The sequence below is a fragment of the Oryx dammah genome, unplaced genomic scaffold (genome assembly GCF_014754425.2).
Source record: "Oryx dammah isolate SB20612 unplaced genomic scaffold, SCBI_Odam_1.1 HiC_scaffold_16, whole genome shotgun sequence".
Classification (NCBI taxonomy): Eukaryota; Metazoa; Chordata; class Mammalia; order Artiodactyla; family Bovidae; genus Oryx; species Oryx dammah.
In genome coordinates, this window is record NW_024070200.1 from 25,211,946 (window position 1) to 25,239,238 (window position 27,293).

General features: G+C 43.0%; 1 protein-coding gene across 2 annotated transcripts in view; it reads right to left on the reverse strand.

Annotated features, from left to right (window-relative positions):
* Nucleotides 1–27,293, reverse strand: part of NPAS3 (neuronal PAS domain protein 3) — a 954,232-nt gene that overhangs the window by 9,684 nt on the left and 917,255 nt on the right. For both annotated transcript variants that reach the window (XM_040256781.1, XM_040256782.1), the window contains 3 exons: nucleotides 19,949–20,142; nucleotides 15,637–15,743; nucleotides 443–590 (listed from right to left, as the gene is read on the reverse strand). In XM_040256781.1, the coding sequence (XP_040112715.1) occupies nucleotides 443–590; nucleotides 15,637–15,743; nucleotides 19,949–20,142 (449 nt within the window). The remainder of the gene's footprint in view (nucleotides 1–442; nucleotides 591–15,636; nucleotides 15,744–19,948; nucleotides 20,143–27,293) is intronic.

Here is a 27,293-nt window from a genome sequence, read left to right on the forward strand (position 1 = left end):
GGATGGGATACAGGAGGAATATAATGAACTCTGCCATTTCTTCCCCATCCCCTTTCACACCGTTTTTGCAGGGGTTGGAGTGCATGAGTATGAGAGTATGTCAGGGAGAAGGAGACGCTTTTTGAATGTTTCCACTGGAGGCAAAATCCATGTTCTTTATCTGGCCCGAATGATTGTGGGGAAACCAAAGCAACTTCTGCAAAGCTGCCCAAATGTTGGCTGACCAAGAACTGTTGAACAGTTCAGAGGTCTGCCCTGGAAGTCCCTACTGACATAACTTTGATCCTTTCCCATTTCTATGACTCTTGTGGAAAGAACAGCAGAATTTCCATGCAGTTCCACACCAGATACTGTCAAAAGACAATACAACATGTCAGCCATTAACCATCCGGCTTTATGTTTTATAACTGAGGCAGGAATGAGACAGCATTTGGAAATATACCTCAGAAGATAGTTCACCCAGATGATGTTCTTCTCATTTGCGTTCTTGGCGTTAATAGCTATGGTGGCACTAGACTGGATCCAAATGTAACCTCCATTCTTCTGCATCCAGCGGTAGTACTTGGTCACACACTGGCCCTTATTCAGCACTAGTGAAAAAAACAAAACAAGGCATTGCATGTTAAGGCTGGGATGAAATGATCATCATCTCTGCAAAATCTGAAGCTTAGAGAGAGGAGGTCCCGCACCGAGTCAGGGGTGGCCCTCTGTATGCTTAATGTAGAATGCCATTAGTAGGACAAATAAAATCACCAATTCAGTGGAGCGGCAGCTCTGGAGCTAGGGTTTCTATGTTTGTAGCAGGACTTGATTCCATTTGGGGCAGTCCTGGTGTGAAAGAAAGGATAACAGGACGGCAGATCTTGCTGGCTCACAGAACGCTTAATGCGGCGTGGATGTTGTCAAGGGAGGGTTTGACGTCAGATGGGGCCACAGGCAAATCTGCATGTGATTTATTCATGGCTTGGAGGCAGCCCCCTCTGCGGTTCTGGATATCTGAATGGTTCCGAAGATGCTTTCCCCCTCTGTCTTTGATCATTTCACCTCAGTGCGAGCCATCTCAACCTGTGTCCTTATACATCGGTGTCTTTTGATCCTGTTGAACAGAATTTATAGCATGAACTAAATCTCCATGGGTCAGTTGGGAGATTCTGGGGAGAATTTGCTGAACGTTGGAACAAAATACATTCCCTTACCAAGTCAGAGAAAGGCTGGCCTAAGGGAGGCACAGGATTGACTTGGCTAGAGCTAAACAGAGTGACAGCTCCGCATGGACTCTAAAATATGGCCCCAAATGAAGGAACAAGTAAAAACAATCAGTAATGTGAAACGGTGCCATTAAATACCCACGGAAAGAGAGCTTTAAAATGCAGATGTTAAAAGTGATACTTTAACCAAAATCTTGCCAAGTTGAAATGGATTTGATTTGTATCTGGGTACTCCTGAGCTAGTAAAAGGGGGGTAAGTGCAGTAAATCAGCCCCTGGAATAAAGTGCTATGCATGGGAAGGGTTTAAAAGGATGCCGGAAACGTGCACAACCTGCTGTTATCGCTTGGACAGGAATCTCAGTGACTGCACTCCCCCCAACAGCGCGCCAGCTGGCTGGCCACTAGAGGGCAGTGTGCACTCATCCACGCTGCCCACTTTTGGCATGTCCTTGTCTCCGTCTGCTAAAATGAAAAACCTCTAACTGCTGTAATAAATTTGGCTAAATTAGCTGCTAAATGGTTATCTCAAGTAATATGTATTTGCATTAATCATCTTGCTCTAAACCAGAACAAGCCAGAGTCCTAAAGACGTAGTAAATTCATATTGTCCATTTAATTATGGCTAATAAGTGCTTCATATACAATAGTTTCATGAAGTACATTTTGATTTTTTTTTTGGGAGGGGGTGTGGATGGGTAAAGGGAAGTCACTTTGGAAAAGAGCTGTGTTTAAGGCTGTGGAAGCTCTTCCCGTTGTGTCTGAGCCATTCTTCCCGGCTCTGAAAGTGATCAACTACCAAACCTCCACATATTTTATCCATAAACACATAAACTTCAATGCTTTCCTCCCATTCTCCTTTTTTTTTTTTTTTTGGGGTCGCAAAATACACCAAATGGATGGTTGTAAAATTTAATACTTATGTTTCAACAGTTGCTTGAAAATGGCTTGCTTGATGAGTGCTTCAAAGAGCGATGAGTTCTTTTCTAAAACTATTCTATAGGTTAGGGTATTTTTAAAACCCAGAACTGTCACCTTCTCTTGGTGACGAGGTTCCACAGGTAGGAGTGTACTCTGCTTTTGTAGGCAATTGTAAGTTCTGCCATTCTGCATGCATGGCTTCCCCGGCTACAAAACTGCGTAGTGAAGCTGAAAGCAGTAAAATACTGACTCTACCATACAGCTCTTCTGTCAAACCATTGTTGCATGCAACAAGATGTGCTTTTATTCAGATCCTCTCAGCCTGGTTAACTATTAATAGAGGAACGATGGGTTATGAAATTCTGCCCACTATTTTCACAGAGAAAACTTAGAGTACCCCAATCAGTGGTTGGTGTATAATTCTTCTGCTGTGTATCTGGAGTAAGGGCTTCTTTCAAATGGTCCTACACTTTTTAATAAAGGCAAAGAGACTAAGAAGTCCCTTTTTTAGAGTCATATGAAGAAAACACTGAGATGCTAGGCCAGCCCAGCTCAGCCTGGCTGGGGATTTTGGACTAGAATTTGACCCAAAGCGTGCAAAAAAAAAAAAAAAAAGTATCCCATACGCAGTGCCTTGTTGTTGTTTAGTAGCTTCAGTCATATCCGACTCTTTGCAACCTTCTGTCCGCAGGATTCTCCAGGCCAGAATACTGGCGTGGGCTGCCATGCCCTTCTCCAGGGGATCTGCCTGACCCAGGGCTTGAACCCACGTCTCCTGCATTGGCAGGCGGGTTCTTTACCACTAGTGCCACCTGGGAAGCCCCATGCAGTGCATAGCAAAGTGAGACAAAAATTACAAAGCCAAGTAAGAATTTGCAGAATCAACATAAGGATCATCACCCCCTTCCTAATAACACTTTCTTACTTAAAGAAGCAAAATCTCCTTTCTGGAATGCATCACCAGCGAATCATCAGCCTTGGGAGTGGGCCCCATGCGTGTGTTGTGAAGGGACGGAAAGGCTTTATTTACTAAAAGACTGATGTGATGTCACCTTTTTGGGTTCAGGCAGCATGACTCTGGATCTGATTAGGTGCATCTGTGTTTCCTGAGAAGATAAATACAACTTTATTAGGATCCATGATTACATGATATTATTTATCACCCAGGCCAAGGGCCATCTGGCAAAGAGAGGAGACCTCAGTGTGAGACAGGCAGGCCAGGTAGGCTTAGTGAGGAAGTGGTGGTGAAAAGGCTGGGAAGGAGGGGACCCCTGGGGAATCAGGAGCTACTTGAGTGCCTTTACTTGATATGGTCAACACCACAGAGCAGATCCAGGGCCTATCACCATCAGCTCAAGATTAGTTTGACTTAATCCATTGATTTGCTCTGGGCCAGCCTGACAAACAGAATTATGAAAAGGGAGACATTCTAGCATGGTGTTAGATCATGACCGTTTCCTGAGGATCAGTGTTTTCTGAATGACACCCTCCATATGTCTATGGGAATCTAGATAACTGGAGATAAGACTGGTTCTGAGTTAGCTCCTATTCAGTCAGTGAAGTCGTATCCAACTCATTGCGTCCCCATAGACTGCAGCACCCCAGGCCTCCCTGTCCTTCACTATCTCCTGGAGTTTACTCAAACTCATGTTTCATGAGTCAGTATGCCATCCAACCATCTCATTCTCTGTCACCCTCTTCTCCTCCTGCCTTCAGTCTTTCCCGGCTGCTGCTGCTGCTAAGTCGCTTCAGTCATGTCTGACTGTGCGACCCCATAAATGGCAGCCCACCAGGCTCCCCTGTCCCTGGGATTCTCCAGGCAAGAACACTGGAGTGGGTTGCCATTTCCTTCTCCAATGCATGAAAGTGAAAAGTGAAAGTGAAGTCGCTCAGTCATGTCTGACTCCTAGCGACCCCATGGACTGCAGTCTACCAGGCTCCTCTGCCCATGGGATTTTCCAGGCAAGAGTACTGGAGTGGGGTGCCATTGCAGTCTCCGAATCTTTCACAGCATCAGGGTCTTTCCCAGCGAGTCGGCTCTTTGCATCATGTGGCCAAAGTGTTGGAGTTTCAGCTTCAGCGTCAGTCTTCCAAGGAATATTCAGGGTTGATGTCCTTTAGGATTACATTTAGGTTGATGTCCTGGTTTGATCTCTTTGCTATCTAAGGGACAATTAGCTCCTACTATATGAAATGTTGACCACAAGATCACCCCAGTGCTTTTGTTTTTCCAGAGGACCTATAAAAGAGGTCACAGTGGAATTTTGCTGCTTTTAAAATGAACAAGGAAAAATTTTTGCTTGAGGCTCTAGAACATAAATGTATGATTTGTGGATGAAGTTTCCTTTTTTTTTTTTTTTTTTAAATCATACTAGCAAATCAGTTGGATAGTTCCAGCTGTGCCAGAGGCAGGATCTGACAGCTTTTCCTGAGCTCATGTGGTTCTAATCAGCTCAAGAAGAAAAGCCACCTTGGTGCCAGTTTGAAAGAGATTTTTAGTTCGTAGTAAGTTAGACAACTTGAGAAACACAAAAACTTTCTCGATTCTCACTAATCCAGGGCTGTTATTTTTATTTTGGGATTCTAGCTTTAAATAATGGAGAGAAATGAGAGACTATTTTAGTCTGTTTTACAAAATCCCTTTCGTGGAGAAAAACAGAAATAAGCATGATGTAAGTTACTTGATATGGGCTTTGCAGATGCCTCAGCGGTAAAGAAACTCCCTGCCAATGCAGAAGACACAGGTTCGATCCCTGGGTGAGGAAGATCCCCAGGAGAAGGAAATGGCAACGCACTGCAGTGTTCTTGCCTGGACAGTCCCATGGAGTCCAGGGGAGCCTGGTGGGCTACAGTCCATGGTGTTGCAAATAGTAGGACATGTCTAAGCACACATACACAAAGTTATTTGACACACAAGTCCTTAAAAAATAGTTAATTGTCCCTTGAAAAGAGATAGATCCTTATACAAACCCATGAGCCCAGGAGAACATTCATTACAATATGCTCAAACTATAAAGAGAAGAAACCGAGAGAGAGGAATATTCCTGTGGATCGTATTTTTAGTCTTACTCCATGATATGGTCTGAGTACTTCTAAAACATAACCTGGCATCTTCTCTTTAAGTAATCTCCAAGTTTACTTTTTGTTGTCCAAACTTTTTGGTAGAGCAGCTTATGTGTGCCTACTGAACTCAATGATCACATCATAACATTTCCAGAATGATGTCCTTAAAGTTGGGCAATAAGAATTAGTCTTTTTTTTTTTTTAATTTCTAAGTATTTATTTCTGGCTACGCTGGGTCTTCAATGCTGTGCTCAGGCTTTCTCCAGTTTGCTGCATGGGCTTCTCATTGCGTTGGCTGCTCTGCAGAACATGGGTTCTAAAGCACAGGCTCAGTAGTTGTGGCACACAGGCTTAGTTGTCCCATGGCACGTGGGATCTTCCCAGACCAGGGATTAAACCCGTGTCCTCTGCATCGGCAGGCAGATTCTTAACCACCAGAGTACCAGGGAAGTCCAGGGATTAATTTTTATTTAAGGATCTCGAAACACTGAAATGGCCTTGTCTTAGGTTTTAGAGGGTAAGCGTGAAGACCAGGGAGGCTGAGTGTGTAAATTTCCCAGATGTCCTTACAGTCTTGGCTGGTCCCAGGCATAACTGTGGACGCCTCTGCTCATGCATGAGAACATGCTCTTTCAAGCTCCGAAGTCTTGCTTTCAGCTGCTATGGCTCAGCTCTGAGAAAAACCAAGAAGCTGTCCCTAGCACTGTCTCACCTTCCAAGCTACAGATGCCTTTGAGTTACAGACTGTGCTCTGTAGGACAGGGCTGACCCCGCATTTGTGAGAAGAAGCTGTCAGAGAAGAGGAGAGACTTAGATATTCCTGGTTGAACCATTCCAGTCCTGTTCATCTGACTGTTTTTGTCTCTAAGTGTCAAAATATCACCCTCCCCTAATTGTGAAGGAAATGGCGAATATAGTTCAAAGAAAAACGTATGGGCTTATGTTTTAGAACATGTGACTTTTTATATCACCTGTGTATTTTATGCCCAAAGACGGGATGCTCAGCTCAATTGAATGTCTTTTAAAAAAACCACCCGGTCTCTTGGTTTGCGCTTAGTGGCAGGCATACAAGAAATGTCCTACTTGTAGAGAAAACCTCCCCACCCCACCCCCCAACCCCCTTCAAATCCGACGAGCTCTTGCCAGAGTGCACAACCATGGCTCTGCACCCAGTGACCAACAGAGGGATTTCAGTGTTCCTGGGGAAAACTGTGTCCACAGAGATAGACTGATGATTGAGAGGACATAAAGGAAGCCTGTGTCTGTGGCAGGAACATAACTCTTTTAGTAAATCAAAACAAATCAGTCCAAGTTTGCCTTCAGAAATATGGAGGAAAAAAGAGAACATGCTCTCTTCCTGTTGGGCCGTTCTACAAAATCAAAGCCAAAGATTCTAAATAGTGAGTTACTTGTGCCTTCAAAAGAAGGAAGCAGTCTAATTCAGTTTGAAGAGGAGATGAAGAACACATCTCAAAAGCGGTCTTTTAGCAGAGTGTTGCACAAAAGGACGTTTTAGAGGTCTGCATATGCATTGAAAAGCTGCAGTACTTGGTGTATTCAGGTAAGTATAGAATCAATAGGAAATGGTGAGATCATCGGGGAGTTCACACTGGACATTCACACAGCTGGACAAAGAGCTTCATTATCGCCATGGTGATATGGGGATGCATCTGCGTCAAGGCACCCCCACCCCCGCCCTTGAGCTACCTTCATCAATGGCTGCAGAGAATGGGGAGCAGGGAGTGGGGGGGCTTTCTGCTAGAAACTCAAAAATCATTTTCGACTTCACTAATGTGGAGAGCATGGAAAGCTGGGGGCATGCTAGAACTGCCCTTTCGACTTAATTCCACAGTTGGGTGCTTAGCTATAGCCACTGGTTTTCTTTCTACATTCACAAAACTGGCAGATGAAACATGAAAAAGAATACTGACTCTTTAATCTCTGCTTCTCCACCTAAGGCCCAAGGCAGACTGACAGGGAACTTCATTCTGGAAACAGGACTTTTTTTTTTTAAATTCTGGATTACTTTTTCCTCTGCTTTTGAAAACTGTGGGCTATAGGGGAATGAACCTGACATAGACTTAAAACAAGAACAAGTTTCTTTATCTAAAAAGTTATAGTCCTTGGTGCTTACAGGAAGGTCATTTTCAAAACCCACAAGAGAAACAGCGTTAGAGCCAGGAACGGTGCATTGAGTGTTTTATTTACTTGCAATAGAGACAGTTTTTCATTTAGAACTGCTCATAGGATCAAGCAAGGCTTTGATGCCATGCAGACTTTCCTATAGATTTTGCAATTAGGGAGCTGGCTGTCTTAAATAGCAGGCATCCACAAATTGGTTTTTAGTTTTTTTTTGTAAATTTATGTGCCGAGCAATATTTGGTCAAGTTTAACAATATTTGATACTTAATGTGAGTTAGAGCTTAAGGACAGAAGGCCGTGCGTGTGTGGATGGTCTGTGAATGACTGCATCATCTATGGATTTTCCCCCTAATACCCTAATGACAGGCCCTGCTTCAATCGCTATCTGTGTGATTTATAACCTCAGAAGAGGTTTTTTCCCCTGTACCACCGCCAATGGATAGATTTTTATTAACTGTTTATATCGAATCATGCAGAAAACTTTTCATTGATTGAAAACATGTCAATTAGTTAAATTAAAAAAAATAAATTCCTCTTTTGTTGATCATACTGTGCAGAATTGGAGACCAAGGCTTTATTTCAACATGGAGAGGATCATGTTCTAGGACTGGAAGAATCAAAGTAATGATTGGCAAGAGTGACATCTGAGATCTTAGATTTTTTTTTTGGTTTCAGTCCAACCAGGGAGTTTTAGTACTCTTTATTCCTGCTCTTTTTGACCTGGGACAGTTAAAAATAAAGTATTCTTTAGCCCTCATACCATCTTTTTGGGTGGGGGTTTCTTATATAAGGAACACTGAACTCTTCAGCATGGAATTAAGGTTTGTGACCAGGAAATCAGGGAAACAGTGAGTTTGTTCACTCATCCAAGAAATGTTGTTGCTGAAGGTGACTTCGGTGCCAACACTAGGGGACAGCAAAGGAAGCAGAGCCTGTTGCCTGCCTGTCCTCCTATCTGAGTCTCAGTTGGTCCCGGAAATTTTGTTTCCCTTCCCGGCGACTGATTGAGGTTTGGAATGTGATGAAACCCCAGACAGCGAGATTCAGGGGGAAGTCTCTCAACCGTGGGAGACTGTTGAAAAAGTTTTCTGTCTTCGGAAAGTAAGGATTTGCCTCTCTTTGCCTTTAAACAGGAGACAGATGCTTATCAGTCACTTTCACTAATAAGTTTATCACAAGGATGACTCATGGAAAGTGGCGTGAAGGCCCGTGAATGCACAGCGGGTCCAGCTTGGCCTGGGTGAATTCTTCACCTCCTTTAAAAATGCAAATGAAGTGCTGGGATGTAGGGAGAACTACAGAAAGGTAAAAGATGAGATGAATCTTGTAGTCAGGTTTGTTTTATGTCTCTGGCAGATCCTGTGTTTCAAGATACAGTTACTTCACTAAGTCTATTATCTCTACCAAGAAATATCTAAGTGGTGAGGCATAGGTATGGAGAGACGAGTGTTCCATAAAATTGAGACTATTTAAAGGCGCTTAGGCACATTTCACCTGTTCACCTATTCTGTTAAATTGTCAGAAATCCTGGTGCATAAAGCATTACGGATTCTCTCAGGTGCGCTCATCGTTGATTGTCCTCTGAATAGCAAATCTGCTGCTGCTTTTTGAGTAAAAGGACTCTCATTTGGGGCTCTGTGTGGTGGGCTTCCACCATGCCTCAGGGAGATAACCCTTGATTGTTTAAAGCAGCCATGGCAATTCCATCCGGTGCGTGGCTGAGGCTGGGGCATTTGATGAAGCCCTGGACAATGAGACTTGCCTGGAGAGCCTCCAGGGCTATTTTCTTTCAGAAAATGAACAGTAAGTAGCGGCTGACCCTCTCCTGACTTTGGACACTGTCTGATGAGGCACATTCATTGGCGGTGCTACAGTTGTCCTTTGATCACGGAGGGAAGGTAAAGATGATTACAAAGAAAGTTTATGTCATTTTACTTGGGTTTTCTGTTACTTCCACAGGTGAGTTCTGGCGCCTCCCCAAGAATTCAAGGAGGCCAGAGAGGAGATGGGCGTTCACAAAGAGGTTCGAATCACCTACTCCTCAGTCAACCTATATTAATGGGAAAACGTATGCTCAACACATACACAAATTAAATCCTATGTTGCTCATTTGTGTTTTAATCGAAAAGTTTAAGGGTTTTTTTGGGAGGTATGCGGGGTGTCATTAAATCTATATTTCAAGCAAAGTAATTAAAAAAATACAGTGTCATCTTGTCCTTTATTTTGTAAGAAGTAATGGAATTGGTTTATTTAGGGTAATTGAGTTTGGTTAAAATGGATGATTTAGAAGTTTTTTTTTTTGGGGGGGGGATAGTGCCTTATAACAGCAATGGGCTCGTTTCTCTCAAATATCAGGTGTTTCTTTTTATGATAATAAAAAACAGCTGCTAATTGAAATAGTAATAAGGAAAACCCCAGGAATCCATGTTAGAATTGTATTAGAATGTATCAGTGAAATCGAAGATCTGACTTCCTCTCGGTAGAGAGAAAAGATCATGTGTTATATTTTGTGTCCTCTCGTGTGCTCTTTGAAGCCTGGGATGCCCTTACCACCTACCCTTCCTCCACCCCCAGCCCTGCCGTCTCTCCGGCCTTCTGGGCTTCTCGCCACCACCGTTCAGGGTCTGGGGAGAATGTGCTTCCTCTGGAACATCTCATCCTCCTTTGGTTGCCCCCACCTCTGGGGCTCCTGTGTTTTGTTTATACACCATAATGTAATTGTTTTCTCTTTATTGCCACCCTTTCAAATTGGGCTGTTTTCATGCTGTCTTTTCTACTAATATGTAAGCTTCTTGAAGGTGAAGACCCATATCTTAGTCATTTTTGAAATTTTATAGCAAAACTTTGTAGTAAATACTCACAAATGTTAGATGACCTTGGATAGGGAAAATACGACTGTCCTATTGACACATCAAGTACCTAGACAAATATTAACCTGGGGAAAAAACTGACTTTTGCTTACAAGTTGACAGTTACTACTATCTCTACCCTATTAACTTTCTCCACTGATACTCAAAACTTGATATGCTTGTAAAGAAGTTGAACTCTTAATCGAGTTATCACACTTGTTTCATTTGAACACTGATTGAGATGCCCTCAGAGCCATTTGACTATTCACATTTTTACTACTATTAATAAAATTCATCTCTTGGAGGGGGGATCAGTGAACTCTTTAAGATCACTAGTCGATCTGTATTTTACTCCATGTAAAACAATGCCTTCTAAATACCAGTGAGGTCAGTACTTCTCAAACTTTTACATGAATGTGAGTCAGCTAGGGATCCTTTGTTAACTGCATATTTGGACTCAGCAAACCTGAGGCTTGGCCTGGAATTTGGCATTTCTAGAATGCAATGGGGCAGGGACACCCAGCTGGTAGGTAGGTCCTTGCTGGTCTCTGTTCTCTCTGTGTGCCTGACCTTGGACTTAAAAACCCAAATCAGCACTTGCCAAAAAAAAGTGTAAAGTAATAATACTAATTCGCTCCTGCATAAAAGCCTGACTTAATTTTGTCTCCGTGTGACAATCTTTTTAGTTAATGGACAGGCTAGGCTGACTTGGCTTCTGAAAAAAGGCAGACATGCCAGCTATTATGCACATTTCCTTTCATGTGAATTTTCATATTCATATGGAAGAAGAGGAAAAAACTCATTTGCTTTGGATGGGGGCGGGGGGGGAAGTCCAGCCAGTGATCAGGTGGCAGCTAAATCCCTGAAGACCCAGCCTTGGAAAAATCTAAGATCAGAAAATACATCCCCTGTGCCATCTGCACGTGGCCCACCCAGCAAACTCTACACCTTCCCTCCTTCCTTCACTTGAGCCTTCCTCTACTGCAGGCGATGGCTGCACACCCAAATCAACAATTCAATTCCCCCTTTGTTTGTGTGGCAGATGACAAATGCATGGAGGGCATCTTGTGTTTCCTAGGCAGGCAGGGCACTTACTTTGATTGATGCTCAGTTGTGGAAAAAAATGAGCTGGGAAGGAATTACAATGGAGGGCCTGCAGACTGGAAGGGGGTATACTAATTAGTCCTGCATTAAGCAGTCGGCTTGCATTTGGCGATGAGACGCCTTCAGGAGGGAAGTGTAGGGGTTATTGATGCAAAACAGCATGGAATGCATTATGCCAGGTAGCTGTGTATTCGTTTTGTTAGGAAGTATAGAATTTTGTAATTAAGAAAGAAACAGGCTACTGTATTTTTTTTAACACCTCCCCAAATGCATTGGGTAGGTGGTGCTTTTTAACTTTAATGATCTCATAGACAAGCTGGAAGTCCTCCTCTCTTTCCAAAATAACTCTGCCAGAGTTTTCTCATCCTGGGCCCAGTACTAGGAAGGGAAAACTGATGCCACTTCTATACTTTCCAGCTCCTTTTTCCTCCCCTAAAGCTCCACTGCTACAGAGCCTTGAGCCTTGCTGCTGGGACACATCGTAATGAAGAGAAAGGAAGATTTCCCCTCAGGCCACTCTTGCCAGGTTTTAGAGAGTCGTTGCTGATGTGAGCCAGGAAGAACCCTAAGGATATCTCAAGGCAAAAGGAGCATCTTCTGTAGACAGGGACGAAAGCACAACATGAGGCATATTTCTTTGGATAACACTCATGGTTTGCCCTTCCGTTTACTGGACTGTAGGCAGAGGCACAGCAGGGGAGGGTCGAGCCATTCCTATAGGTAAGGGGAGTGTGTGACTCCAGGGTGACATGACACTAAGGACCGCAGCCTACCAGGCTCTTCGGTCCATGGGGATTCTCTAGGCAAAAATATTAGAGTGGGTTGCCATGCCCTTCTCGAGGGGATCTTCCCAACCCAGGGATAGAACCTGCGTCTCTCATATCTCCTGCATTGGCAGGCAGGTTCTTCACCACTAACGCCACCTTGGAACCCTGGAAAGCTTCAGGGTGATAGGCAAAGGGGCTCAAATCATTGCTAATATGGATGACTTAAAGTTCAAACTTTAAAATGTTGATTTGCTCCATTTGGCCTGAAGAATCAATGGAGCTGGGTTCACTGACTCCAGTGAGGTGGCATAAAGAAAAAAGTATCACACAGGTCTTTGGCACAGTGTGACGAAAGAGGACCTAAACTCCCTTGGTTTTGTCATTTCACTAACCCACTGTGTTGGTGTATATAATGTGATTCTTAGTGATTCTTTATGTTGGAACCCAGTGAACACTCACGTGTCTCATGTGAACCTAGTGGCAGAGTAAATGGTCGAAAGTTGTTTGGTTCACTTTATCAGAGTTGTGAAATCCTGGTGCAGCTGAGATTTCCTTTTACTTTTCTTATTCTAGAAACAAGTTCATCTATAGATTTACAGTTGCCTATGCTAGGAAAATAGATCCGAGTGATAAAGATAGCATTTTGAGTTATCAAAGGCTGTCAAGTCGTTTTTTTTTTTTTAAGTTTTATCCATAAACTGGAGCATAAGACAGATCTCAAAATATCAGAAGTAAGATCAGATGACTACAACCTGCCTTTCATGGACAGAGCCAGGAATTGTGCCAATAGCTCTAGGAGGAAAAGCTAAATAGTTAATGTGGTTTATTTTTTAACCATCCCTTTGTTTTAGAATTCTATCTTATTCTTGAGCTGATTCCATGTCACCATGACCTTCTCCTGCCAAGAAGGCACAGTTGAGGCATCATTCAGTAATAGCCTAGGGCTCTGGACAAGCAAGATGCTGTGCTGGCTTTTTGCCTTTTCTTCCAGTGTTTACACAACCAAGACTTATTACATGCTCTGTCATTTTGTTACTGGGCTGGCTTTGGTTTGAGAATTAGGTAAACATCAGACATTCCATCACACAGTTTTAGACTCAATCTTACTTTATAATGATGTTAATGTTTATTGTACAAAGCGAGATGCATTTGTATATTTTAGCATTTTATTTCAGTCACAGAATGCAAACCCTAACACTGGCATCAGTTTGATTTGTGTGTGTGTGTGATTGAGGATATTAAGCACTACAAGAACGCTGAAATTTCAATCTGATTAGGATCAAAATTCTTCAGGATCAAAACACTCCTTTTTCCTCCCCCTACAGTTTTACTAATTGTGTGCTACTTGACATTGTGGAGTTATTCCACAGCGTGATAGCTAAATATGTGAAGTGTATTTTACTGTGCTGAATTATCAGCTCATTCTATTTGTTTTTCATGCGCTTAAGGTTATTAAAAGAACTTAAAATTAGAAGTCATGTGTATAAGAGTTGAAAGACTGAACTCAATCATTGTTAGCAGACGAAATCATAAAGCAATAGCCAGTATGTCAATATCAAGTAATGAAAAAAAAAAATCACAGAATTTGAAAGCATACCTTCTATGTTTATTAGTTGGCAAGATACCAGGAAAATTAGGATACTAGCACAATACTGAATGGTGGATGGAGTTGTTTATTTTCAGCACTCTCAAATTATTCCAGGTACTGAAAATGAGATAAAAGTAGATCGGAAAGGATGGCTTCAAATGTATTTGTTGGAGACCTTTGCTTTATGGGTAGAAATGAACTGCCCTGGCTCACTGTTCCTGAGGAATTGTATTTCTTCAAGCTGTAAATCAAATCCCAGAGAAGATAGCATGACGTTTTCCAAATAATAACGGAGGATGACAAAGTTCTTTTTTGTCAGCATCAGGCTTCTGAATTTAGACCTCGATTAAGATTCCAGAATGGAAAAGCACCAACCCCGCCCCCCCCCCAACTCCACATACACGCACATGGTCTATGACTGTGTCTTACAAACATGCATTCATTTTAAAAGTCTGAATCTCTGGCATATCTGCATCACAAAATATACTCACGGCTTCCTCCAAAGATCCTGATTTTTCTCCATTTTCTCTGAATTCCCAGCTACAAAGAACCCGATGTTTCTTTTCAGGAAACAGCATCATTTTTTTCCCTCAATTAATTGAAGAACCATCTGCTCCTGTGATACCCGACACCCATTTGTTCTCAGCAACAAGTGCGCTCCCTAAATCCCTGGAGAGCCATACCAAGGCACGCACTGAGGGTTGGGAGTAGAATCTGCCAGAGCTGCCTCGCAGACAGCCTTTTCCCAGAGACACGGCCCATACAGGACTTGCCATTGACCTCGCTCCCATGTCAGTGCTGCTAATGCAGGCTTCAACACACAGTACGAGACGCTCACACTCTGAGATTCCGGCTAGCTTACTGTCTCTCCATCATGCTTCTGAAGGTCTCAGTTTGAAACGAGTCAACAACTGCAAAGGGCAGGAGAGAGCTCAAACAGCTGTCCTCAACCATGGCCAGAAAGGGAGGACAACATTAACACAGAGGCCACCTGGCTGACCTTACTACATAAAAGCTTCTGTTTCAAGCTGAACCATCTCATTTGTGTCCCCTTGCATGCATTTAAAACCAGAGTTCAGAACTGGGTTTAGAACCTTCTAGGAATGTAGATGGCAGAGCCCTCATCTTCTAGGAAGAGTCTACGGAATGGTCATAAAAAGGACCTCTCATTGGAAAAGAGAGCTTCTTCCTAAGAGGGCCACAGTGCCTCCCGATGGGACTTGAGACCCCTTGCACTCACAGTGAAAACAGCCCCTTGAAGTCTGATGAGGGATAAGTGCATGAGGATGTGCTGGGTGTGTGAGTCACCATGTGGACCCAGCAGAGCTCTGCTGGCCTGGCTTTGCTTAAACGCCCACAAAATGTGCCTTGGAGGTGAGTCTGCTGGTCAGGAGCCGGGAACCAGACTCAAAGAGCTGAGATGACTTTCGCTCTTCCAGGAGTCGGGACATGGAGATACCCGCTTCTCTAAATAACCCTTTTTGTAGAAATACAGTGAAAAGTCAGTGCCTTTGAGAGCTGCAGTATTCACACTCTGCCCCTCCCTTCCCCCTCCCCATCCCAGGGCTGTGGCTAGTCAAGTAGGAATTTTTATGAGGCTCTGGCCTAGCTGAACTTGTCTTTTCCCACATCTATTTTGAAACAGAGACCACAAATTTCAGAGTAGAAGTAGCTCTAGAAAATGAAAGTGTCGAGAAGGCACTTAAGACAAAGGTCCCCCCATCACATCATGGGAGAGAGCATGCGGGAGACCACGAAATCCGGGGTGAGCACCTACAGATCCAGTAATTTCTCCGGGCCCCGAGATCCAGCTTTCAATCTAATTCCAATACGAGTTGAAGTGATTTATGTCTCACTTTTTCTCACTGTGCACTGACAGTCATCTCAGATGTGCAGGAGATGTGAAAGGAGAAATTGGCATGGAAACCAAAAAAAAAAAAAGCATCCAGGAGAGAGGACCCCAGCTGGGCTGTCCCCACGCACCGGAGGTACTTACGGTCCAAGTGACTGTGCCTGATGCCCTCGACATCTTCGGCGTGGATGAAGTGGTAGCATCTCTTCCCTACAATGTCTACGGGGGTCAGATCCATATAATCACTAATCCTACAAAGAGAAGAACACAGGCTGGAAATCAGAAGCAGGGGAAATATACAAATAGTTCAATGACTTAGATCTACTGACAATAGATCTACTGACAATTTTCCTTGTACCAGGGTACCTGTGAGGACTTGGCATTGAGGGAAAACCCCTTTTAGATAAAATTAATTTTCTTTAACATGTAACAATCCTTTCCTGAAGCTGGAACTGCACTGGATCAAGCAGTTGTGTTGAAATAATTAGCTAGGTTTTTCTTTTTTTCTTTAGTATCAGAATATGCATTTAGACAACATAATTCCATGAAATTATTGAGAATCAGTAACAATAGGAGATCCTCATTAGAGGCTAAGATAATTCAAGGTTACATAATAAAATAAAAACATGTTATGTTTATACCAAATGATTAGAGACACCTTTCATTTAAACAGATTGGTTTTCTATTGGGTATTTCCATGAAAAAAGGCTTCGACTGCTTCTTGGCACAAAATCCAAATTGGCATTTCAAGGGATATAATTTAAATGCTGAAACATACAGATGCCTGGGGGTATTATCTTTTTTTGTCTGAGTCATTTGAGAGCTCAGCTCTCACTCCTGGCCCTTTTAACTGGGACTTTGTGGTGGATTCCACACGGAAACTTTTAAACCATTTCGGCAGCTCTGCCGGGCTTGTGCTCAACTGTATGTGTGTGTAAGCCTCTGTCATTGATTGTCCAGACGCCAGTGTCCTCAGGCAGGAGCACAGAAAAATAGAACAAAAATTGGAAAACACACTGGGGGCGGGGATCTTTCTGGTTTACACAAATGCGCCCAAATGCTGCTTCTCTTCCTCCCTGCCCAGGCTCAGGTTCATTTTGGTCCGTCCCAGAGAGAATTTATCTCTTGTTTAATTGATTCTCTTTACTGCCCCTGTGCTTTTTATGTTTTATGACTTATCAAATATTAAGTGAATCTTTAGCTATGACACCTTGAAGAAACCCGCGAGAGCGCTGCCGGGGGAATGAAATCTGACCCCCAAAGGCAAGGGAATAAGAAACCAAACCAAACCAGGATAATATGGGATATAATGAAAATACCCTACCCAGGGAGTGAATTTCTCAGTGTCTAGCAATTTAAATCATATCTTTGGCCAAAACAGAATTCTTGGAGTGTTTTCTCAGGAGTCCTTGGTTTTTTGGTATAAAATGGATCAGCTGGTGTTTTCCTAAAACCATTAGTTGCTTTCCAAGCACAGTTCACACCCCCTTTCTGCAACGAGTGAATAAGGATGTCATTAAAGGCCCTCATTCCCTCCATGGTGTTTCTGGAATTTGCTGGATCCTCTGAAAGCATCAGAGGTTGGCTTTGCCCAAGGCTATCCTGGGATTCTCAGGAGAGTCCAGGAGAGGCCCCTGTTTTCTAGTTAGCAGTTCCCTAAGTAAACAGTGAACCCTGGGGAAAGGCACCCGGTTCTTTGGGGAAGATAGTTCTTTAGTTTACTTTTTATTTGAATGAAATCCTTCAAAACAATGGAAACACTTCTGTGTACTCCCAGAGCCTATTATCAAGGTGAATGTGATGAGCTCCGTGTTCAAAGACCTCTTCATCTATGTGTACAAAACCCTAGACCAGTCTGACAACCTGTATATCAGGATCAAAATCCTGATGGCAACTATACTCTGAGACCCAGTTTCCTCATCTGTGAAACAACTTCAGAGGCTGGTGAGGGTGCTAATGAATGAAGTGGTGTGCATGTAGCATGGTGCCCGGCACACAAGATATGCTGTTCTCTCAGATTAAATATGCAATTACTTCTAACAGGGGTCCTTTTAAATAATTACTGTCATCTTCAGTAGGGAAATAATGCTGTATTATACTGGCTAATAAGGGGTTGTGGAAAAAAAAGACATGTTTTAATGGGAGGAAAGATACATGAAGTGGGCCATAGAAAGTGATCTCAATTACTAGAGTGACACCATCAGGCACCCAAGTCCATGGAGTGCATCAAAAGAATTAATCAACCTGTGACCACAAGCCTGAGAATTAAGTGATGGCTTAAGGATTTCTGGGAGCTAGGTAAATGAGATGAGGCTTCATTTTTTTTTTTTTTTTTTGGTGGTGAGTGGTGCTGGTAGAAGTCTCAATCAAGGGAACTGACATTTGTTTTCAAAGACGCAAAGCCATAGTTCATCCTTTGACTGTCTACCGCCTCCCTGGGTATCCAATGTTCTACATTTTAAAACAGAAGAGACTGCTTTATGGGCTGTATATTTTCTTTCATGGGTGCACACATATGAAAGGTCCCCACGGATGGTTATTTGGACCACTTCCTTACCATTTAACCTGACTTCTGAAGAGAAATTAGAGACAGGGAATGCAGGGAGGTCCTGCAGAGGTAGGGTGTTTGAGTCTGACAGATAGAGTTCAAGTCTTGGCCTCAGTCAAGACACTTACCCTCTCTCTCTAAGCTGATACTGCCTGGCACTGCTGGGCATGGGCAACACCAGCCTCCCAGACTGTCCTGAAGCTTCAATGAGCCAGCGCTTTCAATGTGCTTCTCACGCCGCCGAGGGTGTAGGAGGTGTTCAATAAATGTTAGCGCTCTATTATTCCTGGCCAACTCTAGCTACTCATTCTGGTGAACTCATCTTCCTGATTCTCTGTGGCCATTGAAGAATGCCTTGGACATAGCCAGGTAGGTATATAGTCATGGTGATAAGAATTTTAATAAATACTCTCAAAACTTGACAAATAGATTGAACTACTCATTAGATAATAGTGACAGGCTCATGATATCTTCTCCCTGCCTGAACACCCTAAAGCTTGAGTGGGTTATCTTTTCCCAGTGAATCCTTCCCTCTGAATCAAGGCCTGACCGGGAAGGGAAGACATTTCTAGTTTGATCCCAACATCTTTAGCGCTTCCCAGTGGACTGGATATGGGCACCGCCTGTCTTCTTCATGTCTGGGCCCGGGAGAGAGATCACTTCCCTAAACCACTTGACCATCCTGTTCTTTTGTTCCCATCACCCCCCGTCCTGTCCCCAAGAATGAACAACACTGCCAAGCTTCCTTCCCATAGCCACACGTGAGCACCTCCTCCCACCCCCCTCCCCCTGCCCCGGGATTCTCTCTTCCTCACATCAGTCTGATGATAGACCTTTCTAGGTGAAAGGTCTGAAGGGGCACTGTCCCATCTCCTTGTCCCTTGCTGTGTGCCTAATGAAACAGTGAACTTCTTAACCAGAGGCTAAAAAGTCCTTTTGTAAAAGCTCAGTGTTGAGAAAGGACTGCCAAGTCATTTATATGATGGGTCATCTGTCTTTAATCTATCACAGTGAAATCCTCAGGCTTACGAAGTGTTATTGAAGAGTTCTGCAAATTTCTTTTCTGTCTTTTTTCCTCTGGGGAATCTCAAACTCTTATTAGTTCTCTACATGCTTTGTGTACTTCCTAAATTTGAGTATTGAAGTCCTTACCCCCCCACTCCTACCTTGGGATAGTATTTGGAGGTGGGATCTTTGAGAGTAATTAGGTTTAAATGAGGTCATAAAGGTGGAGCCCCCGTGATGGGATTAGTGTCCTTATAAGATGGAGAAAGATCAGAGCTTGCCTTCCCATATATGAGAACATAGCAAGAAGCCAGAAACACACCCCACCCTGCACCCCCACCCCCCACCCCCACCCAAGCCTGCCACCAAAGGAACCTCGTCAGCCTGCACCTTGATCTTAGACTTCTCGGCCTCCAGAACTGTGAGAAATGTCTGTTGTTTGAGCCACCTGGTCTATGGGGATTTGTCCCAGCAGCCCAAGCTGACTAGGAGAAGGTACTCAATGCCTGTATGAACACTGCCCATCATAGGTCTGGGCCCTTGCAGTAGTCAGGAAGGGGGTCTGGCTGAGGCATTAGGAGATAGCTCTCACTGCATTGATTTGCCAAGAATGTCTCAGTCCTGCTCTCTCCTTGGGTTCTCAGCCAGAATGGGTCTCAGTTACAGCATATGGATGCCTGGGTATCCTAATTCATCCCATTGTTGTCCCTAATGTAAATCAGGGCAGCGATGTAAATTTCAAATAAAAAGCATGGTTGGTGTCAGTCCAAGCAGCCATTAAAAATAAGATCAGGATTTATAATGAGCCTCATTGGGAGAGTAAAATCCTTCAGACTGCTGAAAACACCGGCCCTTACCAATGTGCAACATACAACAGGGCAAATGAAAACAAAAACGAAGTACCTATTTTCACAGTAAATGATATTGAGGTCCATATTTACTCGAGTGACGAACATATGGCAGTCAATTCTGACTTCATTGATCGTCGGGGGAGGCAGGGCATGAGCCACAACCACGAGACCCATGATTTGGCTGGGGACGGTCCTCCCGTGGGACAGTGACACCCTCAGTCGTAGCCGGCCCGTTACGTGAATCACCTGAAATAGAACATTGAGTACAGGACACAGTCAAATTTACATCCGGCTGTAACAGTGCTTCTTTTGAGAAATGCAGAATCACGTCTGGATAACGAATGTTAGCTCGAATCTGGTGTAATCATAAGGGCTGTCAAAGTGCCCTCAGTGTCCTCAAGGCAAGAGACAAAAGAGAAATAGTCTTATACTCTGAGCATTTCTCAGGGCAGCATGATTACTGTGCTATTACTATTTTTCAACTTTTTTTTTTTTTCAGGTGTAGAGGAAGTTCACAACCAGATAAAAGGACAAAGTGAGCCCTGAGCTGCAAAAAGAAATGTTTGCATTTTCATCCCTTACTAGTGGACGATATCTGTCCTTCCCCAAAGTTCTACTGAACGGGATTCCATGGACGTCTCTTTACAGAGGTGTGGCTCAGAGCTGTGGCTCAGAGCTTTCCTTCATTCTCAAAAAAGCCAAAGACTCTAGTGATTAAGAGATTCAGTGCAATGACATGAATGTGTCCTTTTGAGCATAGACTTTCCATGTTAGGCAGTGCTGAATTACCTGTACATGTAACACCATGCTTTATCACAATGCCCTCTCAGATCGAAGGTCAGAGGACCTCAGCGTATGATTTGTTCCTGAGCTCTTACCACAGTAGATCAGGAAGGCTTGCACCATTTTGGTGACAGTCCGAAGTACTCGCTCAGAAACCAGAGGGATTTTTGGTTTCTTAGCCAAACTGTTCCATGGATAGTCCTGGCCACCCACCCAGAACTAAACAAAGTTGGTTCATCATCTTCACATTATTTTAAATGATATGTTTTTATAAAGCCATCTTTAGAAAAAATTCCTTTGTTTATGAATTGAACATAGGAGATGAGTCACAATGTGAGTTTCCTTAAATAATGTTTTGGGAAAATGAAATCATAGAAAGATGGAAAGAATGAGGGTTTGTGTGGCGCTGCCTCTGGGTAACAGAAGGCACGTGTGTATATGTGTGTGTGTACCCCAGTTGGGTTCCTCACGCCCTGTGACATCGTGGGGTACCCTCCAAACCAGGTTGTAGAAGTAGTCGCCACCATTCCCTCTACCTTGGAGCTCAGTTTTGTAGCTGGTCGAGTTTCTGTGTTTGGTTTGCCTTTCCAAATGCACCCCTGAGCACCAGAGACACCTTTTGAGAGTCTCCTTTTCCCTCCTTGTTGGAAGAAACTGAAGTGGGAAGTGCATCTCTGACCTCCCTGGAGCAATAAGAACTAGCATCTGCTCTTCTTCCTAGGGGCTTGGCTGGTAATTCCTTTTTCATTGTGTTTTTAAGTTATTCAGTCTTCCCAAAGCAAAGCCACACTGCTGTCAGTCAGGAAGCAGGATCAAAGCTTATGGGGCCGCCCTTCGGAGTCCTGGCTGTTCTAAATGATACCTCTTCCCTTTCCTCCTTCATGTTTGAGCCCAGAGCTGTGGATCTGGAAACCAACGAGGAGGATTATTTAGGTTATTTTAGGAGCAGCTTTTTGACCACCCGCATTGAAGTTGACTAAATTCATGCTTAATGCACCTCTGCTTTCAGCTTTGGTCAGACGAGCTACTTTATGAATATTTGAAAATGTTCCTAGAGGCAAGGATGCTAAAACATCATCACAGACACATATTTTTGCAAGACCTCATTAACTAATAAAGAAATAGCTAAAAGAAATGGGATTAGCTTCACAGGAGGGGTGTTAACAGTCCCTGGTCCTCCTCCCAGCTAGGCTTACATAGATGCTCATTTATCATTATCTGTCTTGTTTTATCAGGAACACTCAGCTTCTTGGAAAAACACAGATCTATAAATGCTCAGGAAAACTCACACCCAGAAATGATATGTTAAATAAATCCCCACTTGGTATTCTCTTCCAAAGCAATTTAAAGGCATCTGGGGTAGCAGACATTTGAGGAAGCCAGGCAGGCAGCTATGTGCGTGTCAGAGCCACCAGCCTCTGCTCTCCTCCAGCTTTGCCCAAGGCCACTGAGCTGTTGAAAGGGGTCAAAATTTGGGTTGGGCAGGGACCTAGATTTGCCATCTCCTGATTTTGTTCTCCTGGAGAAAGCCACTCTCCCTCACTGCATCCCTTTCTTTTCTGTGAAATGGGGATAATAATGACTATTCTGTAGTTATGTCATGAAAGCCAAAGGAGGCAGTTGTGGTAAACACTTTCTAAATTGTAAAGAAGTATAAAAATTTTCATTATAGTTCTGTTTGCCCTTAAAAATAATAAGGATAAGGACTGATTATACATTTGATCTTGATCACAGGCCAAATAAATAATAAGGATCATGCCATTTTGTATTTGGGAGAAAAATTGGGAGAGTCTATTTTAGGTCATTCTCCTTTTCATTTTTTAAGTGAGGAAAGTGGCTCTGTAACATTCCTCCCCTAACCAGAATCATCGGGCTTGGAAATGGCAAAGAGAGCCTAGAATCCATGTTTCTAGGTTGTGTTTACCCCTGGAGAAGGAAATGGCAACCCACTCCAGTATTCTTGCCTGGGAAATCCCATGGATGGAGGAGCCTGGCGGGCTGCAGTCCATGATGCTGCAAAGAGTTGGACACGACTGGGTACTTGTCAGCCGCAGGTTGTGTTTGAGCGTCATTTCAACTTTGTTATGCTTTTATACGTTTTAAGTGCATATTCATATTGAACCAAAACATCAGAAGTTTATACCAGATGCCAATTTACTGCCTTAAGTAAACTGTATATGAACCTTTGAAATGATTTCATATATGGCAGAAGCCCAAATTATTTGAAAAGTCTGAGAAACTATACAAACTAAGAAGGGAAAAGAAACCTAAGAAAATCGCCAATGCAATAAATAAAGCAGTTGTCAAGAAATGTCAAGGAACATCAGAGTGTGTTTGTCTGAGTGTATGTACATCTGGGGGTGGGGGAGAGTGGGGTTGAAGAGAAGAAAAGATATGTTAGGTCCTGTAATTAATTTGGGGGTTTAAATTATGGTATTTCCCCCAAATCCATTTCATAAGGCCAACAATTGGGTTTTTTTCCCCTCCCATTGTGAGAAGTTATGTTCAGATTTTAGAAACATGGCAGAGAACATGTATCCAAACAGTTTGTTTGTTTGTTTTACTTTGTAGTTGCTTTGAAGGCCTGAGGCTAGATAAAAAGTATTATCAGAAGATCTGGGTTCATATCCTAGCTCTGGTACTGCGTAGTCAGGCAACTATGATGCTCAGGGAATTCAAATGACTTGCTTACTTTCCGGGTCAGCATATTAGGGATTAAAAATCTAGTACAGAGAATAAGTATTCTGTAAAGATGTCTTTCGTTTTCTTAATGAGGTCATCAAAGGGCACTCTTTTGGTTTTTTAGTTTCTAAAACATATGCAAGGAGTCTTGCAATAGGTACCAGAGAGAAGACCAAGGTGGATCAAATGTAAACCAGTTCTCAAGAGTTTACAGACTACACAGTGAGAGGAAACAAACAATTACTCTTAATATATTAAGACTGGGAGATGCCACAGGGTCTGCTCAAGTGGTTTCTCCATTCTGGTGATATGACAGAATCTCCTGTGCAGTGCTGTTAAAGCATGGATTTCAAGACTCCCTGCTCCAGAGATTCCAATTAGGTAGGACTGGGCTGGGGCCCAACATTTGTTTTTTTAGAACATCAAAGGTGAAATCTACTACAGGATAGTGTCTGGCTGAAGCGTTTGGACTTCTACCAGTGGTTCTCAACCTTACTACACATTGAAATCATCCAGGGAGTGGAGTCCCCACGTCCAAGCTGTATCCAACACCAGTAAAATATGGACCTTTGGGATATAGGGCTGCTGACAGGATTAAGTAGAAATGTATACAAAGTGCCTGGGTATATGCCTGATACACAGTATATGCTCAAAAAAAAAAAAAAAACCTATCTTCTTAAATAAAAAGTGTGCACCAAAGGAAAGGTGTAGAATGAAATCTTTGGGATGACAGGGTAGGCAGAAAATACTTTTGACTGAATGGATCTGGAAGGCTACATGAAACTGGCACTAAATTAAAACTGCCATAAGATATAATCATAGAATGGTAAAAGGTGTTCCAGATAGAGAAAAGGGCTGGAATATAAATTACAATAGAAACAAATACAAAAGATAACCTATTGGAGATACCCAGGGAGCCAGGAGCATTCCACCGAGGGTTAGGAGAAGAGACAGAGATGGGGCAAATACTAGGTACAAGCAGTAGAAGTTGGCAATGGGACCTGGAGAGAAGCATCGTGATTTTGAGCCTGTGTCATAGAAGATGATGGTAGACTAAATGGTGACTGGGAATGCAGGAATTGCTGGCAAAGGGATGAAAAAGATTTCCCTGTGGACACTTAGTATTTGAGCAGCCTGGGGAGATGCTGGGGAAGGTGTCCTTTGATTGTTGGAAAAAGGGGTTGAGTGCTTAAGAGATGAGAGATGAAGGTATGGTTGAAGACTTGGTTGGTTGGTTGGTTTGTGCTTCACTTTTTTTTTTTTTTTTCTCTTGACTGGAGGTGATACTTAAAACCAAGCAATTCAATGGAATTACCAACAGAGAAAACAGATAAGAGAACACCAAAGGCATCCCTCCACCATGCCAGCCCTTTGAGTATCTGAAGACTAAAGCAACTTAACTTCTCTAAACTGAATTTCTTGTACTCTATAATGATTACTTTTGCTTAAAAGGTGACCATTTCTGAAAACTCTAAGCCCCCTTTTTCTCCACCCACAATTCCATTCTGACATAAATGCCAAGCTTGCCACATGGTCACCAGGCCCCGTGGTAACATCCCAAAGAATGGGATGGCTTTTTTGTACCATTAAGCAGGTGAATGAGAAATGATCTTGTATACAAGTAGATAAACCTAAATACTAATATGATTTCAAGAACCGTGAAACCATAAAAATAGTAATTTTAAAGTGAAAGGAATACTGTGGCTTAGAAATAACATTGAATTGGGAAACAGAACAATTGATCTCAGTTCTGGTTCTGGTGACTTTGGGCACGTCTTCTAGCTTGAGCAGGGCAGTGTTTCCTCAGATACAAAAGGGAAGATAAGAGTCAGGTGCTGATACCTAGGGTTCTGTCTAAGTTCTAGAGAATTCTATGACCTACTGCTCAGTAGAGGGGCTGTCACTGTGCTGTTACCCTACCTGCCACTCCCCTGACAGCTCCATGGTGAGGGCAGGAGCTTCCAAGGACAGCTGCAAGCTAATCAATGAAGAATTTACTTTAAGAATTAATCACTAGGGGTTTAGGGGTCGTATCCGAGTTGGAACGGCGCTTTGGTTTTGGCCAACGCCAGGTAAAAATTGCCTCTGTGTCCTAAAGGTTTGTCTTGGTCTGGTCTTTAATCTACAGACATTCTTCAAAAGAGATTTCTGAGTGAAAAGATTCTTGGACCCTGAGCTCAATTTTATGTAAGAGCTCAGTTCTCACATTTCCTTTCATTGTTCTTGTTTTATCATAAAGAGCTGTGCAAAAATGCTAAAGCCCATAATATTTTTCTACACCCCTTACACAGCACTGCCCAGACACCAGCAACAGTGAAGCAGTAAACACAGGATTTCTGAGTGGAAATCCCACCATCTTTGATAAAAAGGTCCAAATTAGCATCATTTGACGGTTCCACATTGAAGAAATCAGCGTCTGACTTTTAGTTTTCCTCTTGGACACAACAAGTGAGTGTGTGCCATGTAGAGAGTACATGATCACGGAGTTTAGGACAAATGTGGGAGTGTTAACAAGCCATGATTCTTGGACAAATATATATTTCTCTTCCTGCCATATGCTCCTTTCTGTCATCTGTTGGTGATAAACACTTAGATGCGCTCCACTAATATCTTCTCATTATAAACAAGCCCATCACAAAGACCTTGATAAAACCTCCCCTCTGTCAATACTTAAGGAAAGAAAGTCCGTGACGGGAAAATACATCTGGAAGCTATTCTCCATTCTTTTAGGAATAAATCTCACTACTAGTCCTATGAAACATTTTCTTTATCAAAAGGAAGTGCTAAGTATTATGTGCATTATTTTCCACATATAATGTAAAGTACAGAATAAGGCTAGGCACAGGGAGGAGCCAAGAAGCTGCAGGCAGGAAAAAAAACTATGATTCCCTAGGTTTAGAGCAGCTTCAGAGATTTTTTTTTTTTACTTGTCCTTTAAAGGAATCCAAATTTACCTTAAAAATTAAGCTTCCTTCTGGCACTCTGGTCTTTTTTCTTTTATTCCCCTGTAGAGGTCTGGTTCAGCATACAGATCATCAAATCACTAGCTCGGGTGGGAGAGTTAGCTAATTATTTTTAAGTGATGGGGGCTCTGGTGGCCCACAACCTGCTGAAAGATAAGGGCTTAGCTGGGTCTTCTGAATCTAAACATCTAGCCTACAGCCTAACAACTTAATCTAAACCAGCAGGAGAATATCAACCTCATGTAAATTACTTCATGCAAATTTTTAGGGAGTGGGATTTCCTGAATTTAGAGCATTATCATCGGTTGTAGAAACTACCCTAACAGGTCTCTCTGTCCCTGTCTCTCTGACTCCTGAAACCTAAGTCTTTGCACAAGGCCTGAAAAACAAAACCAATTCATCTGAGACCAGGAACTTGTCCATAGAGGCAGACACTAAGGAGAAGAGGGCTCACAGCTGAAGGAAGTGCTTTTGGGCTTTGTGAGGGGCAGGAGAACAGCAGTTAGCTTCCTTTCCTTTCCAGCATCTCAGACTTTATTTCTAGAAACTGACTGGCTTCTAGGAATGTTCATCATAATTCACAATGAAACTTAAGCAATTGGGGATAAGAAAGGACAGAAGAGGTATAAGATGACTTCTTAAGGCAGAGGTGAGATTGAGGGTGAGGGGAGAGGTCCAGGGGGTCTTGGCAGGGAGCAGGTAAAGATGCACGCCTCTTCCAGGGCCAAAGGAGATGCAACAGAGGAGAGGTGGACGTGGAATATCATCATCAACTAGGTCTAGAGGTGCTGATCAATTCAGGAACTACGTGGCTGATAGGAGGCTTTCTGAAAGTTTGTCCCTAAGAATTTCCTTAAGAGCAGGGCTCTTCAGGCTTGGGTAGGATTTAGCACTTAAGGCTAGAGGACTAGCAAGAACTGGAGAGAGTTTTAGATGGGCTCAACTTAAGGGCAGCTCTGGTGGTGAAGA